The sequence below is a fragment of the Pseudophryne corroboree genome, chromosome 1 (assembly GCF_028390025.1).
Source record: "Pseudophryne corroboree isolate aPseCor3 chromosome 1, aPseCor3.hap2, whole genome shotgun sequence".
Lineage (NCBI taxonomy): Eukaryota > Metazoa > Chordata > Amphibia > Anura > Myobatrachidae > Pseudophryne > Pseudophryne corroboree.
This window is the reverse complement of record NC_086444.1, coordinates 332,862,564-332,880,750: the sequence shown is the minus strand read 5'-3', so window position 1 is coordinate 332,880,750 and position 18,187 is coordinate 332,862,564. Positions and strand designations below refer to the sequence as shown.

The window sequence follows — 18,187 nt, the reverse complement described above, 5'->3', positions numbered from 1 at the left end:
CATACATCTACTGACATGTTGACACTTATTTACATGAACCAAGTACCATCAGGAGTTGGTGATGCCGACAGAGACATTCCCATAGCCATTTGTGGCAGAGCACGCAGCCTCAGACATGTCGACTATAAGGGACAGTGTCAGGGAAACACAGAAGACGTTTACCAGCTCTTTTACACCACACATAATTACATAATGTGCTTTATTTTTTACATATATTGCACTAAACAAGTGTGCCCCCCCCCCACCCTCCATTTTTCACTGTGATCTGTTCAGCAGTGCTTTGGCAGGGCCAGCGTCTGAGGAGAAAATGGCGCTGGTTAGAGCTGTGAGGGCTAAGCCATGCCCCCTTCATGGCTCGCTTCAGTCCCGCTATTTTCTGTGACCAGGCACTTAATATCTCTCTTGCCAGTCTATATCTGAGGTATACATGCTGCCCAGGGCGCCCCCCCTGCACCCTTGTAGTGCCTCTTGTGTGTGGGAGCAATGGCGCGCAACGCAGCCGCTGCGCGGTACCTCAGACACTAAACTCTTCTGCCGTCACTGAAGTCTTCTGTTCTTCTTTTACTCACCCGGCTTCTTTCTTCTGGCTCTGCAAGGGGGGTGACGGCGTGGCTCCGGGAACGAGCAGCTAGGCGTACCAAGTGATCGGACCCTCTGGAGCTAATGGTGTCCAGTAGCCTGAGAAGCAGAGCCTTTGAACTCACAGAAGTAGGTATGCTTCTCTCCCCTCAGTCCCACGATGCAGGGAGCCTGTTGCCAGCAGGTCTCCCTGAAAATAATAAACCTAACATAAAGTCTTTTCAGAGAAACTCAGTAGAGCTCCCCTGTGTGTGACCAGTCTCACTGGGCACAGACTCTAAACTGGAGTCTGGAGGAGGGGCATAGAGGGAGGAGCCAGTTCACACCCATTCAAAGTCTTAAATTGTGCCCATGTCTCCTGCGGATCCCGTCTATACCCCATGGTTCTTGAAGCATCCCCAGCATCCTCTAGGACGTATGAGAAAATACATTTCTTTAGCTGAATCTTAATGCTAATTGAAGCATGATACTTATATTTTTCTGAAATAAATTAGATACATATACAATATGTGAGCCCACATGTAAGACAATACAACTTATTTAAAGTAATGGGCAATCAAACTGATCAAGAATTGAAATGATGTAGAGTAAGTACATTACGTTAAACCATTTGAGTATGAATATATATACAGTAATTACCTAACAAGAAAAATCACTGCATATATAGTATGGGCTCCTAAAGTATATTTACAGATGTGCCCTCATACACTATTGCTGCAGTCACACCAAACATCGGCGCCAGGTCCTGTGCGACTCTGCTAGCTCCAAACGCCTTTATCGGCCAAATATGCATCTTAATTGCGCTGGACTGCGTCTTGAGGCTAGGTGTATGAGGACACGTCTGTCTGTATGTGGATACATGTATGTGTGTATGAGAACACGTTTGCATGTGTGTACGAGGACACGTCTGTATCTGTGTGTATGAGGACATATCTGTGTGTGTGTATCAGGGCACATCTGTATGTATATGTATACAGTGTTCGCAAAATACACGCTATAGCGTGTTTTTACGCACTCCAGTGAGCGAGGTACTCACTTTAAAAAAAATTACCGGGTCCTGCAGGATGCGTGTGCCTCAGCCAATTGCTCCTGTGTCCCGCCCTACTTGAGCTCGCCTCTAAGATGGCTTAGGTTGGTGCGTTTTTTCCAGGGCCCCAGTGGTTACCCTGGCGGTGGCCCAGTCCTCTGGAAGCATGGCTACGCTTCTACGTGGTGTGTTCCTTAGTGGAGAGGGTGTGCTGCCGTGCTGGATCTTCTTGCAGCTGGTAAAGGCGCTGGAGAGGAGCGGAGCAGGTATGGGGGAAAAGAGTGAGCAGCGGGGGCCTGGACGGCTTGTTATGTGGACGAGGAGGAGAGAGGGAGACATTCTGCTAGGGGGAGAGATCCTTACAATGGCCGACATAGTGACTCCCCTGTACACCCATCCCTGACCGTGCCTCCTTCTGACACCTCATGTTCCCTGTACCCCCATCCCTGATCGTGCCTCCCACTGAAACGTCATCTTCCATATACCACTCATCCACATTAGTACCATGGGGATGTACCAAAGCTCCCAGAACGGGAGGGAGAGCGTGGAGGCTCCTGCAGAACTGATTGACCAAACTTCAAGTCCTCAGAGGTCAAAGTATCGAACTTATAAAACTTAGCAAATGTGTTCGACCCTGACCAATTAGCCGCTCGGCAAAGCTGTAAAGCCGAGACACCCCGGGCAGCCGCCCAGGAAGAACCCACCTTACGAGTAGAGTGGGCCCTAACAGATGTAGGACACGGCAATTCTGTCGTAGAATACGCATGCTGGATAGTGAGTCTGCTTAGAAGCAGGACACCCAAGTTTCTTGGGATCATACAGGACAGAGAGTCCGATTTTCTGTGACAAGCAGTCCTCTTCACATAGATTTTCATAGCCCTTACAACATCCAAGGACTTTGATAAAATTGAGGAGTCAGTAGCAACTGGCACCACAATAGGTTGGTTGATATGAAATGCCGACACAACCTTCGGAAGGAACTGCTGATGTGTCCGGAGCTCAGCTCCATCTTCATGGAAGATCAAGTAGGGGCTATTACTAGACAAAGCCCCCAGCTCTGACACACGTCTAGCAGAAGCTAAGGCCAACAAAGTGACAGACTTCCATGTGAGAAACTTGACCTCAACCTCCTGTAGAGGCTCGAACCTATCCGGTTGGAGAAACTGCAGCACCACGATAAGTTCCCATGGTGCTGTAGGCGGCACAAAGGGAGGCTGGATGTGCAGAACCCCTTTCAAAAAAGTCTGAACCTTCGGGAGGAAAGCCAACTGTTTTTGGAAGAAAATGGATAGGGCCGAAATCTGGACCTTTACGGATCCCAACCTTAGGCCCATATCCACACCTGCTTGCAGGAAGAGGAGAAACCGTCCCAGTTGAAACTCCACCGTAGAAAACTTCTTGGACTCTCACACCAAGATACATATTTTTTCCAAATACGATGGTAATGTTTAGACGTTACTCCTTTCCTAGCCTGTATCAGGGTAGGAATAACCTTGTTCAGAATGCCCCTTCGAGCTAATATATGGCGTTCAACTTCCATGCTGTCAAACTTAGCCGCGGTAAGTCTTGATAGGCGAACGGACCCTGCTGCAGCAGGTCCTCCCGAAGAGGAAGAGGCCTCGGGTCTTCTAGCGGTAGATCCAGAAGATCTGCGTACCAAGCCCTTTTTGGCCAGTCCGGAGCAACGAGGATTGCCTGAACTCCTGTTCTCCTTATGAGTTTTAGAACTCTTGTAATAAGTGGAAGTGGAGGAAACACGTACACCGACTGGAATACCCACGGAGTCACTAGGGCGTCCACCGCCACGGCTTGTGGGTCCCTTGACCTGGAACAATACCGCCAAAGCTTCTTGTTGAGACGAGAGACCATCATGTCTATTTGAGGTACACACCAAAGATCTGTCACCTCTGTGAACACCTCCAGATGGAGTCCCCACTCTCCTGGATGGAGATCGTCTCTGCTGAGGAAGTCCGCTTCCCAGTTGTCTACTCCCGGAATGAAGATTGCTGACAGTGCCAACGCGTGTTTTTCTGCCCAGAGGATGATTTGTTACCTCTGACATTGCGGCTCTGCTCTTCGTTCCGCCCTGTCGGTTTTTGTAAGCCACTGTCATTACATTGTCCGACTGCACTTGAATGGCTCGATCTCGCAGAAGATGCGCCACTTGGAGAAGACCGTCGTAGACGGCTTAGTTCCCAAATGTTTATTGGTAGGCTGAATTCCAGGCTTGACCACCTTCCATGGATGGTTTCCCCCTGAGTGAATGTACCCCAGTATCGGAGACTTGCATCCGTGGTTAGAAGAATCCAGTCCTGAATCCCGAACCTGCGGCCCTCCAGAAGGTGAGGTAGTTGTAGCCACCAGAGGAGTGAAATCCTGATTTTTTTTTTTTAAACATCAATATTTTTTATTGGATTTTATATCGAATGCAAAAATAAAGAGGGGGGGGGGGGGTACAGAAAAGAATAGGGTGGGGGGGGGGATGTACACGTCAATGAAATCAAACATACATATGAAACAGGTAACAAATCGACTGAGCAGGTATTCAGGTATCATAATCATATTGACATATAAGAATGTACATTGCTAGGTCAATAGGGTTTACCAACTCCAGCCCTAGTAGCAGAGGAGGGCAGGACTGACATTACTGCAGACATAGCAACCAGTATGAACCGAAAGAAAAAGAGTGAGAAATGGGACACTTAAGAGGTAGTAGGCTTCTCATTCAGACTAAATTGTAAAGGGGGTGTCTTCCCCGGGTGTGAGACAAGAGCAGAGCCCTCTCCCTCCGTGACGTACCCGTGCCAATGTAACCATTGCATAATGGGGGAGGAAACAGAGGGGGGAATAAGGCACGGCCTCAGTTTCCATGGTGTAGTGAAAATGAACTTTATGGAATACCTTTAGAGCGGGAGGCACTATCGCTTGTTTCCAGGCCTGGGCCAAAGTTGCCCTCGCTGCTATACAGATGTGTCCCAATATGTATCTTTGGGAGGCTGAGACCTCCAGGGGATACATATGGAGGAGAGCCAGAGCGGGGGATGGGCTTAAAGAAGTTTTATGCCTATCTTTAAGCCCATCCCCCGCTCTGGCTCTCCTCCATATGTATCCCCTGGAGGTCTCAGCCTCCCAAAGATACATATCAGCTGAAATACTTCTGCCCAAAAGGTTTGGAGATGGGGACATGTCCAAAAAATATGATATAAATGCCCTATTTCACCGCAGTTCCTCCAACAAAGTCGTGAGCAGGAGGGCCAGAATGTGTGCAGCCTATCTGGGGTCAAGTATAATCTATTCAGTAATTTAACATGCATTTCTGAATGATTTAAACAGCGTGACATGCGGAATGTTAAACGATACAATTTCTCCCATTGTGCCTCTGCAATGGGAATGCCTAAATCCCTCTCCCAACGCTTCTGGGCATTAGACTTCTGGTATGGGACCATTGAGACGAGTGTGCTTGTACCAATAGGTAATATCTTTAGTGGATGTAAGCAGTACTACCCGGGATAGGACAGATTGAGCTATGGAGCTAGGGGGAGTTCGTACAATGGGCAAGCTCTTAAACCAGTGTCTGATTTGAAAATAATGGAATAGTTCAGTATGCGGGAGGGAGAATCTGTCGTGTAACTGGGCAAATGAAAGAAAGGCAGTTCCATCTAATAATTCTCCTAGGGTTTGAATATTGCAAGCATTCCACGCAGAAACATGTAAATTGGGAATTAATTTACTCACAGCTTTAAGCGAAAGGGCAGTGTAGGGGGTAGTAAAGCCAGGGAGTTTACTCGTCAAACTATCCCACACTCGTAGAGAAGAGGCCGTAGAGGGAAGAATGGACAAATCGCTGGGGCGCAGGGCTTTCGGAGTCCACAGCAGATCTGCTAAGGGGTAGCCTATGCATCCAACATTTTCAATGTGGGCCCATATGGATGCAGAGTTGGAGAGATTCCAGGATTTAAGCTGAGCAAGCAAACAAGCTTCTTGATATAACTGCAAATCGGGTAGTGCGAGGCCTCCTCTGTGTCGAGGGAGTACCATTCTAGCGTGCGCCAATTTTTTTTTGGGGGGGGTGGGGGGGTGATTTCCACAGGTATTTTGCCAAAACAACTCTGCATTTATCTAGATAAGGTTTGGGAAAAGAATAGGGTATGGTGCGAAATAAATACATAAGTTTAGGTAGTAAGGATATTTTAAAGGCAGATAAACGACCCAGCCAGGATATTTCATATAAAAGCCAAGAGGATGTCAGGGTTTGGAGAGTTAGTATCAGGGGAGGAAGATTCAAATCGAAAACAGTAGAGGAGGAAGGGGGAATATGTATCCCAAGGTATGTAAGTGATTTAATTTTCCAGTTGTATGAGTATTGAGTTCGTAAAGCAGCTGTGAGTGTATCTGGTAAGTGAACAGGTAAGGCGTCAGTTTTAGTTGTGTTCAGTTTATAGTATGAGGCCTTGCTAAAGCCGTGTAGTATCGAGTGTAGGTGAGGGAGGGAGAAGGAGGGGCAAGATACAAAGAGAAGGACGTCGTCTGCAAAGAGACAAAGCTTATGGGAGAGTCCCCCGTGAGTCAAGCCAGGGAATGCATCGTCCGCTCTGATTTTAGCTTCTAAGGGTTCAATGCCAAGTACATATATCAAAGGTGAGAGGGGGCAACCCTGGCGGGCTCCATTAGTAATTGGGAAGGCGTCCGACAGGAATCCATTACTAAACACCCTCGCTGAGGGTAGGGTATATAGTGCCAAGATTGACTCCAAAATCTGGGCCGAGAAGCCAAATTTAGCTAAAACAGTACGCATATATAGCCAATTTAATCTGTCGAATGCCTTCTCAGCATCCAATGAGAGTAACAGAAATCCCTCGGTGTCAGAGGCCCTGTCTATCAAATTAAAGACCCTGCGGGTATTGTCAGAGGCCTGCTTGCCAGATATAAACCCAACCTGGACAGGGTGGATCAACAAGGGTAGGTATATGCTAAGTCGGGATGCTATCATTTTAGCATAGAGCTTAATATCGCTATTAAGCAATGCAATTGGGCGATAATTTTGGCAATGAGCAGGGTCTTTCCCAGGTTTGGGGATGGCTACCACCTGGGCCTCCAACATTTCCCTAGGGAAAGCACCAGTACTGGATATATCATTGAATAGGTCGGTTAAGATGGGAGAGAGAAGGTCCGTAAAGGTGGCATAGAAGTCGTTAATAAACCCATCAGGGCCAGGATCTTTATTCCTAGAGAGGGACTTAATCGCTGATTCGACCTCAAGTGTGGTCCAAGGGGCATTCAAGGTTTCTAACTGGTCGGGGGTCAGAGAGGGGAGTTTAACAGAGGAAAGAAACTCTTGTATAGTGTCAGGGGTAGGCTGAAACGTGAGAGGATCTGAGTGTAAATTGTACAATTTAGTATAGTAGTCTGCAAATTGATTAGCAATATCTAGAGGGTTCGCAAGCTTAGAGCCTGTAGGGGAAAGGATGAATTTAATTCTGTTGTGAGCGTGTTGGACACGAAGTCTGCGAGCTAACATTTTACCAGGTCTGTTACCCACCAGATAAAATTTCTGTCGTAACCTATTGAGAAGCTACTTGGGTTCTGAAGACTAAAAGTTTTTGTAACTGGCTGCGAATGTCCGAAAGTTCCTTACGCAAGGGTCGGGTGGGGTGCCTTTTATTTTTATCCTCAGCTATTTTAAGTCTATGTTCTAGATCTAGTTGGAGTTGTTTGGCTTGTTTTTTAAGCGAAGCCCCAGCCTGAATTGCGGAGCCGCGGACAACCGCTTTAAACGCACACCAATAGTTTGGCAATGAGGTATCTGATGAGGAATTAGTTTCTTTGTAGCTAGAGATGCAATCAGAGATAATTTTTGTTGCTAACGGGTCATGCAAGAGATGTGGAGATAATCGCCATGGTCTAGGAGGCCTGGAAGCAGACTTAATGTTCCATTTCCAATATAACGGTGCGTGGTCGGACCAGGTGATGGGTAGGATATCAACTGTATTGGAGTCTTGTAAGGTCCATTTATCGCATAACACAAGGTCAATTCTTGAGTATGAATTATGGGCCGATGAGAAGAACGTATAGTCCCTCCCGGTAGGATTGCGGATGCGCCAGATATCATATAAATCGAACTCCGCTAACACATTACGTAGCGCTAATGAAGGGCCAAGGCGGGTTTTGGATGCGGCTGAGGGAGTCTGGGACGATTTATCTAGTTTGGGATCTAATACCAAATTAAAATCTCCTAGGAGAATTAGGGAGCCGACCCGAACCTTTTGGATAAGCAAGCATAGCTTCCGAATAAAGGCTACTTGGTTCGAATTAGGCGCGTATAATGAGACTATAGTAACAGATTTATTTTCCAAAAGACCCGTGAGAATCAAGTAGCGGCCTGCTTTGTCTGCAATTTGGGAGTGGAGGGTAAAAGGAACATTATCCCCGAATAACAGAGCTACTCCGTTTCTTTTAAAGGGGCCGTTAGCGAAATATCCTATGGGGTATCTGTGGTCTTTCAATACAGGGGGGTTGTTGGAGGAAAAATGAGTTTCCTGTAGGGCGACTATATCGGCTTTATACTTATGGAAAGAGGACAGGGCTAATCTACGTTTATTGGGGGAGTTTAAACCTTTAACATTCAATGAAAGAATACCAACCATAATTATTCAGTTATAATGCCATGTAGGTGATGGCATCCCATCAGGAAGGGGGAGAGGAGGGGGGGGGGGGAGATAGAAAAAACAGGAAGGGAAAATAGACTCAGAAATATAGTAACAAAGGGAAGGGAAAAACAAAACGACCCAGTACATCGGGTCTGCATAACTACTGCAGGGGAACAATGAATGCAGTAGATAATCGAGGGGCAGGCGGACTCTTCAATCCAACCAGGGTCAGTGAGATAACAAGAAAAAAATAAAATAAACCTATGCGTAAAGAGAGTAAAAGCACATCTCCAATTAAACATAAGTGGCACACGAGAAATATATATATATTGAAGAAAGAAGAGAAAGGTAGGCACATAATGGTACGGCATATGTTGCTAAAGAAGACACATCCTTCTTCTATGGTCAGCGTGTGCCAAAAAGATAGGCCAATAAACAAAGAAACTAGGGTGTAGGCTTAGCAACCACCTATACGCAGGAGAGCATGCACTATAGGAACCAGCAGGGAGCAAATGTAACTCACCTAGAAGAATATAATAGAACATTAGCAATAAACATATAGATAATAAGATCAATATCTCTAACGGAGTAGAGAATAGCATATTAGAACATATCAAAACCAATATTAACTGCGGAGGACGTTCAAGTAGTGGACCATTACGAACGTGGTGGAGGACGCCTCTCGGGAGGGGATGGGAGTTTTACTGAGATGTCCCAATCTTCGAGCAGTTTCACGCCGGCCTCCAGCTCTGATATTATAAACGAGGAACCATCGTAGGAGACAATCAGCTTCACTGGGAAGCCCCACCTGTATCGAATGTCCTGAGCACGGAGGGCGGAGGTGATCGGAGCTAAGCTGCGCCTTTTAGAAAGGGTAACTGCGGAAAAGTCCGGAAACAGTTGCAATCCTCCCAGAGTGTCAGGGTTCTTTGCGCCGTGAGTTGCTTGGAGGATACGTTCCTTAACGGTAAAGAAGTGCATCCGAAGTAGCGTATCTCTGGGCGAGGTGTTGGAGAGAAATCGAGGCTTAGGAAGGCGATGAATCCGGTCGATTAACAGTTCCGCATCGGGTACACCTGGTAGAAGTTTACGGAACAGGGTCATAGCATATTCCATCAGATCCGCGTTATCTACCGAGTCAGGTATTCCACGTATTTTAATATTGTTCAGTCTGGAGCGGTCCTCTATATCCGCCATTTTGTTTTTGAATGTATCCAAGTCACTTTGTTGCTGGTCATGAGCTGTAATAAGTTCGTTATGTGACGTCACCAGTTCTTCCAATTTGCGCTCTAAAGAGTCGGTCCTGTCCCCAATAGCTGTCAGCTCGACCTTGACTTCGCGTAGAGCAGCTGTGAGGTCGTGGGTCAGTTCTGATTTGAAGGCCGTCAAGACCTGACATAAGGTCTTCACAGTAAGGGGATCATCAGAATTAGGGTCCACGCCTGATACAGAAAGCGAGCCGACCAGGTCCTTCGGATAAGGGCTTTTCGTGGAAGGAGCCGACACTCCTCGAGATGGCGGAGACGCCTGAGGTTGTTTTCGGATTGGGAAGGATACCTGAGGCGGTAGTGCACCTTTTGCTTTTTTAGGCGCCATAATGGGGAGGCGGAAAAAACAACAACAGAGGAAGATAAATGACCGGAGAGTGATGAGGCAGACGGATACTTCTAGGCAGATGCGTTATAAGTTAAACAGGATGCTGGGTGTTGAACGTAATCACATGTTTAGCGATAAGACCCCGGGTGGAAAAGGCACATATTAGGGATCACATTCCAACGAGCTGTAGGAGTGTAGAGATGATGGCCTTCTCAAACCCTGATAATGCCGGGAAGAGGCCCCAGACGGAGCTGGGGATCAGTTGTGGGTTAGTGTTAGAGGGCACGATTAGATGGCAGAGCGGGCTGTGTCGGCAGGAGCCAGCAATGTATAATATGTCTTCGGTGTACTTAGAGCACGTGCAGATGTAAAGCCGGCAGGGTTTGTGAGGCTAAGAGACAGCGAGAGAGCCGCTGTACAGTGTCTCTGTTGTATGCTGCCTGTGACAGTGTTATCAGTGAGGGCTTTTCAAGATGGTCGCCGCAAGCTTTACATATGAGGAGGCTGTGTTTGTACCTGCTGTCCCGGGCACTGGAGGGTGATTCCCGGCCGTTTTAAGGTACCTGGGGGTCTGGAGCGGGTCCCCGCTGAGCATATGATGTGGGGGGCGCCCGTAGGAAGCCAGCCGGGTACCGTCGTGTTCGGGTCCCGGAGCTCGCCGTCGGGACGCCTCCAAACTCCAGTCCCCGGCTTCCGGACACGGAGTAGGCCGCGATCCTGTAGCGGCGTGAAGGGGGCCCACGGCAGCACTGTATGCTGTCCCAAGTAGCCCACTGCCGCTAGCAGCTCCCTGGGTTGCAGCAGGGGCCAAAAGGGGGTAATTAAGCCTGCTCTGAGGGCACTTTTCTCCGGAGCTCCAGAGCAGCACGTCTGCTCAGCACAGCGTCCAAGCCACGCCCCTCGAAATGCTGGCTTTTGGCGACAGACGTATTCTCTGGTGCATGTGTAGATGAGATCCCGACCACTTGTCCAGGAGATCGAGTTGGAAGGGCCGAGCATGAAATCTTCCGTACTGTAGAGCCTCGTAAGAGGCCACCACCTTCCCCAGAAGGCAAATGCACTGATGAACCGAAACCCGCGCTGGCTTCAGGACATCCCGGACCATTGTTTGTATCACCAACGCTTTCCCCCCTGGAAGACACACTCTCTACTTTATCAGCAGATCGTCCAGATATAGGATCATGTTCACTCCCTGTTTGTGGAGGAGAACCATCATCTCTGCCATCACCTTGGTGAACACCCTCGGTGTTGTGGAGAGGCCGAATGGTAGTGCCTTGAATTGATAGTGGCTGTCCAACAGTGCAAATCTGAGATAAGCCTGGTGAGGTGACAATATCGGAATGTGGAGGTGCGCATCATTGATATCCAGGAATAGCAGAAACTCTCCCTCCTTCAGACATGAAAGCACTGCTCTGAGAGACTCCATTTCGAATTTGAACATCTTCAGGTAAGGGTTCAACGATTTCAAGTTCAAAATTGGTCTGACCGAACCAACGAAAAGGTTTGAATAATAACCCTTGTTTTGCATATGAGGTGGAACTGGGAAAATGACCTGTGATTTTTACCAAGTTTTGGATGGTTTCCTGTAGGATAGCCCTGTCAGCAAAGCTGGCAAGCCTGATTTGAAGAATCGGTGAGGCAGGAGTTCTTGAAACTCCGGTCTGTACCCCTGGGACACAATATCCTGTATCCAGGGATCCAGGCCGGATGACACCCAGACGTGGCTGAAACGTCTGAGTCTCGCACCCACCAGCCCGTCCTCTAGGCTTTGAGGTCCACCGTCATGCTGAGGATTTTGAGGAACCAGAAGCATGTCTCTGGTCCTGGGAGCCTGCGGGTGGAGGCTTTTTGGATTTTTCCTGACCACCTCTAAAGAAAGTGGTAGAAGGCTTGGGCTTTTTTGTCTTAGCGGTCCGAAAGGACTGCTGCACAGCTGAAGAAAACGGTTTCTTTGTAGAAGGAGTAGCAGAGGGAAGGAAAGGTGACTTACCCACGATTGTCGTGGAAATCCACGCATCCCCAAATAGAGCCTGACCTGTGTAGGGTAGGTTCTCCACACTTCTCCGGGATTCTTCGTGTGCAGATCATTGGCGTAGCCATAGTCCGCCGCGAGCTGATACCGACATGGAGGATATCCGTGCAGTGTATGTTACGTAAAAACAGTTCAATGTCACTACTATCCATTGCATCCAAATCCTCTAGTAATGTGCCACCACTTTACTATGGCTTTAGAAATCCATGCACAGGCAATAGTTGGCCTTAAGGCCACTCCTGAAGAAGTGTATATGAATTTGAGCGTAGTGTCAATCTTATGATCAGCCGGTTCTTTCAACGCGGTAGAACAAGGAACATGTAAAACCACCTTTTTAGACAGTCTGGAGACAGATGCGTGAACAATTGGTGGGTTTTCCCATTTTTTCCTATCTTCCTCAGGGAAGGCAATAGCAACCAGAACTCTTTTTGGGATCTGGAATTTTTTCTCTGGGTTTTCCCAGGAATTTTCAAATATAGCGCTTAATTCTTTAGACGCGGGAAAGGTTAGCGAGGCTTTCTTATTATCAGTGAAATAAGCCTCCTCAACCTGCTCAGGTGTAGTGTCATTAATATTTAACACATGGCCTCATCATGAGCTGCACCCCCTTTGCAAGGGATGCTGCCCCCCTCAGCACGTCCCCATCACTGTCTGAAGTATCAGAATCGGTACGCGTGTCATCTTGCATAATTTGGGCAAGTGCACGTCTCTGTGGGAACATGCTAGGGGATTTTGCAGAGATAGAAACAGAGCCTGACCAAACTGCACTAGACTTCAACACCTGAGTTTCAGTCTCAGTATTAGCTTCAACAATAGGGATCTGAGACAAAGCATTACAATCCTGTGTACATGGAATGGATCCCTCCTGAGAGGAAACATCTTCTGCAGCATATGACACAAGAGTCCCTAGACATGGCTATGTGAGATATTAAACACCCACACAGGGAAATGTCAGACAGTTTCCCCTCAAGTATGCCACAGAGACAGAGATTGGAGCCAACCCACACACAGCGCTTTTTAAGGTAGAACTAATGACACTACCAGCGCTGTCTGTGTACCTTAATAGACTACACAGACTGTACACAGCCTCTCCCTCTCTTCTACAACCCCCTGTACCGTACAGATACCTGGAGTTGATTTGGAGGGACAGCTCTCCGTCAGCGCTTCTGCAGGCAGGAAGATGATGCTGAACACTGAAAAACTCTGCCCCTTTTCATGGCACTGCTTCCCGCTCTCCTGTAGTTTATACTGGCCTGAGGAATTGTGCTGGCAGCAATCCTGGTACCCTGACAGGCTTGTTGGACAGTGTAGGTGCTGGCTCAGTTGCCGCCATCTTCACACCGGCTCCCCGCTTGCCCGGGGGGCCGGTGACTAACTCGCCACTGAAGTCTTCTGGCTCTGTAAGGGGGTGGCGGCATGCTGCTGGGGTGAGCGATCCCCTCAGGAGCTTAGTGTCCTGTCAGCTGAGATAGTGGCCCAGACCCCTCAGGGCGGACACCACTCCCCCCCTTAGTCCCTCGAAGAAGGGAGGCAAACTCTAAAAAACAAAAAAACCCTCCTATGGAGCTCCCCTAGCTGTGACCGGCTCCTCCGGGCACATTTTCTAAACTGAGCCTGGTAGGAGGGGCATAGAGGGAGGAGCCAGCCCACACTCTCAAACTCTTAAAGTGCCTGTGGCTCCTAGTGTACCCGTCTATACCCCATGGTACTAATGCGTACACCAGCATCCTCTAGGATGTAAGAGAAATATATATATATATATATATATATATATATATATAGTGTACATACATACTCACACTTATATAATGTTATTATTGCCTGGCCCCAACCCCCTTCTTTCCCCCAGTACTGCCCGAACTGCTATCTGCCCTTACCACCTCCATAACCTAGCACTGCCTGCCCGTAAACCCCTCCTTGCCCTCAGTATTGCCCCAAATGCTATCTACCTTTATAACACCCTTCATGCACCCAGTTCTGCCCCAACTGTTATCTACCCTTAGCCCCTCCCTAGCTCCAGCACTGCCTGCTCCTAATCCGCTCATTTCTTCCAATTCTGCTACCCCAGCTGCTGTCTACTCTTACGCCCTTTCTACCCCCAGCACTGCCTGACCCATACCCTCTCCTTGCCCCCCCAGCACTGTCCCAACTGCTGTCTGCCCTCACCCCCTATAATACGTAATGAGACCCAGAAATAGTGGAGTAGGACCACAATATTTTTTTTTAAGTGAATTTATGGCTCAACGCGATCACTGGTATATGTACGAGGACATATCTGTGTGTATAAGGACACATCTGTATGTGTGTGTTCTGCTAGTAAGACTTAAGACTAAGTGGACTAAATCATGTAAAGACAGAAACATGTATTCTGTTTAAAATTCTTCATTCTCGTACTGAATTTCTATATATACCACATTAAAACTACTATGTCAACTATTGGGGTTAACAAAAGTGTCATACAACAATATACCAGTTTGTTTCTCTTTAAGTTAACATTTGTCTGCTGTCCTTTACTTTAAAAACATATCAGTGTAAAGTTGTGTTGTTATTGTTTCCTCATTTATGCCTTTATATGGAAAAATATTTTGCACTAATTTTGTCATTTTGTTTTGTTTTAATATTGAAATCCACTTTTAAACTTAAGTTTTTACATTATTTTTTTTGTGTCATCACTGCTATATTTTCTGTTTTGTCTTTGCTCATCTACTTTGGAACAGAAGAAGAGTGTACATTTCACACCTTTATGAGGCAGTGTAGCCTTCACGTAAGTGAACAACTGAAGATACCAGTGGTTTTAAAACTGAGGGTTCAAACAGATTATTTTATTCATTCAAATTAGCAAGAACAACTATGCCCAAAGTGCACACGATAACATGAACATACAAGGGAGCATTTTGTAACATAAACATCATATTTTTTATATCTTTGAAAGCTTTCTATGGCTCTCCAGTTGCTGTTGAAATAAGATCTGTCAGGCATTAAATAATTCAACAACAGTTAGAGAATCAATGGATACAAAGCAGTGCTTGACAGAACTATATTGAAAATGCATGTGCTGTTTCTTGCAACCTTGGTGTAGTTTTCCGTGTTCCCTACCCAAAAATGTTAAATAGTACAGCAGAAAAGCAAGGCAAAATGGATTCTCTGGCTACTCAATATTTGCCATTTGCGTTCTGTCAAAGTACATAAAACTTTTACATGTTCTTGTGAATGTTACAAACCTCTCATAAATATATAACAAGTATATTTGTGAGATATGTTTCAATGCAGTTATGTTATAAAATAACCAGGAAAAAGATCTTTTCCACCAAAAAAATAACCTTTACAACTATTTAATTATTATGGAGAAGCGCTGTATGTTGAGTATTTTTCCTTAGAAAGCACATGTCTACAAACATAGATTTGTGCAGGACTTACACATATAGATCAGTTATATAACAAATGACTCACTGCAAAACCATGGTATCTTCAGGTGTGTACAAATGGACTGTTTGATTCTATCCCTCTTCTCCTAAGAATTAGACACTGACCTTGATTTTGAATCAGATTTAGATTGGAGCCCACATGACCAAAAGGACAGGCAGCATGCAAATTGAGCTAGAAGCCGATTTGATTCATTCAGCTTCGATGTTCCAAAGCAATGATGCCACCAAGTGGGTTGGATTATGCTTTTACTGAAAGGTGATGTGACAGTGAGGCATGAACAATAAATAGCATTGGTTGTGAAAGAGGGCCTTTAATCTTACTCTGATTCTAATTAAGGCTCAAGTAAGTCTTGCTGTGTGACAACCCTTTCAGTCTACTACTAGAAACATTGAATTTGTTGTATACTTTATTTTTCCGCCCGTCCCCTACCCCCTCCAAAAAAAAAAAGAATCTAAGTGCAGGTTCTAAACAGGAACTGCATCACAATTATTTTATTAAATTGTTGACGTACACATGCCTGCTGAACACAGTAGAACGTACTGATAGAATTTTACCACCTAGGAGATTGCAACACATATTCTCTTGCAATTCGGTTTGACTATTGCAAGCAGAATGGGTTGGAACAAATGGACATTATAAAATATAGTTTACTTTCATTGAATAATTACAGCTCATTTGTTCCATAGGTTCCATCTGAGAATACAGGTACACCAAGAAGAGCACCTTCACCAACAGTTCATCTTCATTCTGTATCACCTCCATCTTCTATGGGCTCAGGGAGCCCCATGAGAAGCAGAGAACGCTCGTCAAAAAAGAAAAAGGGTCTACTATCCAAAGGCAAAAAGTTACTGAAAAAGCTTGGGGCGGTAAAATGAGTTACCCGTAAGGAATCTTACAACTTCTTCTATATTTTATGTTTAACATACTCTAGAGATTAAAGGGCGCCTAATAAGGAAAACCATGTATAAGAATAACCCTTAAATCTTCAACTTTGTTACAAAGGAACACTTCGGAGGTGGCTGTATAGCTGACAAATGTTCTTCAAAGAAATTATAAACTACACGTAAAGTAAAAATCTGGCCCAATATTGAAGATACTTAGTTTATATGCAGCCTTGATGTTTTTGCCTTACTTGATGCACAACGATTTGTAATGTTCAATAGATGTACAGAATATATTCTTTGTAAGTTTTGTGTGCATCCAGTTGTATTTTAATTGTAATATCGTGATTTAAGAAATCAGTGACCATTAAACCTTTAAACAGAAAAGAAAAAGGGAAATCCAGAATAAAGAATATTTCCATATTCATATGTACATCGTTCTGTTAGCCTACTGTTCTGCTGTCTCAAATGACTTGTGGTCATATAACTAATATTGTTCACAGCCAAGGAAATCACTTTACAAACCTATTCAACCTAAAGAAATTGAAGTGTCACCGTTCTAATTTCAGCTTGGCATCCTCAAATGTTCCATTACTGCAAAAATTCCTGTTACTATTTTGTAAGTATAATCCATTTGTAAGTTGTTTTTACTCTTTATACATGATTTTCAGACTGCCTTTTTTTGTAAAATGAAGGTTTACAATTAAACGCTCCCCTCATTGTGTCTTCAAAAGTGTACATAAACTGTGACATAATGTTGTGCTAGTTATGAAATTAAGAAATATTGGCCTAAATGTGATTAAAGTGTTGTGTGGGTGTGTGCATGTGTACATTTGATGTGTAAATTATTTTATATAAATAAAATTTGATATTTTGTACAAAGTCTGAATATAATGTGTTATTCAGTCAACATATTTAAGACACATGAGCAAACAAGGTATTATGTACCTGTTAATGGGGTTTCCTTGACTCCCCCATGATCGCACACCCCAGGTGGTTAACCCACTGTTCCTACAGTCTGAACAGGTAAAGACAACACCGAGAAGGTTCACAAGGCACAAACATCCCTGCTTCCTGTGATTTCTGCCTTATTTCATGCTCTAAAATATCTCAATATAGCGATTAGTAAAAACTCAGTTGTCAGGTACAGTACAAAACCCTCAGTTCCACTTCCTCCTCCTCCTCCATGACAGCTCCTTATATTGCTATTAAGGAATAATGTCTCAAACTTTAGGAGTAGATGTATGAAGGATCAGTATGGGGGGGGGGGGGGGGGGGGAGAGGTATACTGCCCCTTCCCCCATGTATTAATGCGGCAGTGTGCGCTCAGTTACAGGGGCATTATAACTAAACTTGTCAGGCCTTCTTATACCAGATTGAAGTTCCAGAGTGCTAAAGTTGGCAGAAGACAGTCTTCATTATTTTTGCTGAACAAATCTAATTAGTTTCGTGTTTGGACTACTGAAACTTTGCAAATAACCTTCATATCTAAAAGCGCTTATTATTATTATTGATAAATTGCTCCTATTTGGCTCCTTTAGATCATTGAATGAAGAGTCTTAGTGGATGGGCTAGAAACTCCATTAGTATCTACTGTTTTCTACTGCTAGCACCCATGTGTTGTAGTTGAGCCCCCTCCCCAGGGAACTTGTTAAATCTGTTGCTTTCCCTTATGTCCCCTATAGAGTTGACCTCCTTGGCATTATTGAATAAAGGATCTGAAGTAACATCAAGACTGTTATTAACAATAAATAAAGAAAAATGATAAGACCTCTAGAATCACCAATAGATGTCATCACCTACATCACATACTGTTCCTTCTGTAAATACCAAATTGCTTTCTAACAAATATTTAAAATGCCCGCTCTAATATATATTGTAAACGCCTGCACCTCTTATTACCATGTGCCATGAATTTGCGCTATACATAGCAAAACACTGCATCCCATAAGAGAAAACAATACACCCACACATTATCTGAGTTCCAAAGCTCATTGAT

General features: G+C 45.2%; 1 protein-coding gene across 25 annotated transcripts in view; it reads left to right on the top strand.

Annotated features, from left to right (window-relative positions):
- Positions 1-17,071, top strand: part of RIMBP2 (RIMS binding protein 2) — a 1,046,283-nt gene extending 1,029,212 nt beyond the window's left edge. For 24 of the 25 annotated variants that reach the window (XM_063964621.1, XM_063964623.1, XM_063964618.1 and 21 more), the window contains one exon: positions 15,994-17,071. In XM_063964621.1, coding sequence (XP_063820691.1) covers positions 15,994-16,182 — 189 coding nt within the window. In that variant the 3' untranslated portion in view covers positions 16,183-17,071. Of the gene's footprint in view, positions 1-14,598; positions 14,646-15,993 lie in introns of all 25 variants that reach the window. The other variant, XM_063964630.1, reaches the window with a different exon arrangement.
- Positions 17,072-18,187: the final 1,116 nt, after the last annotated feature.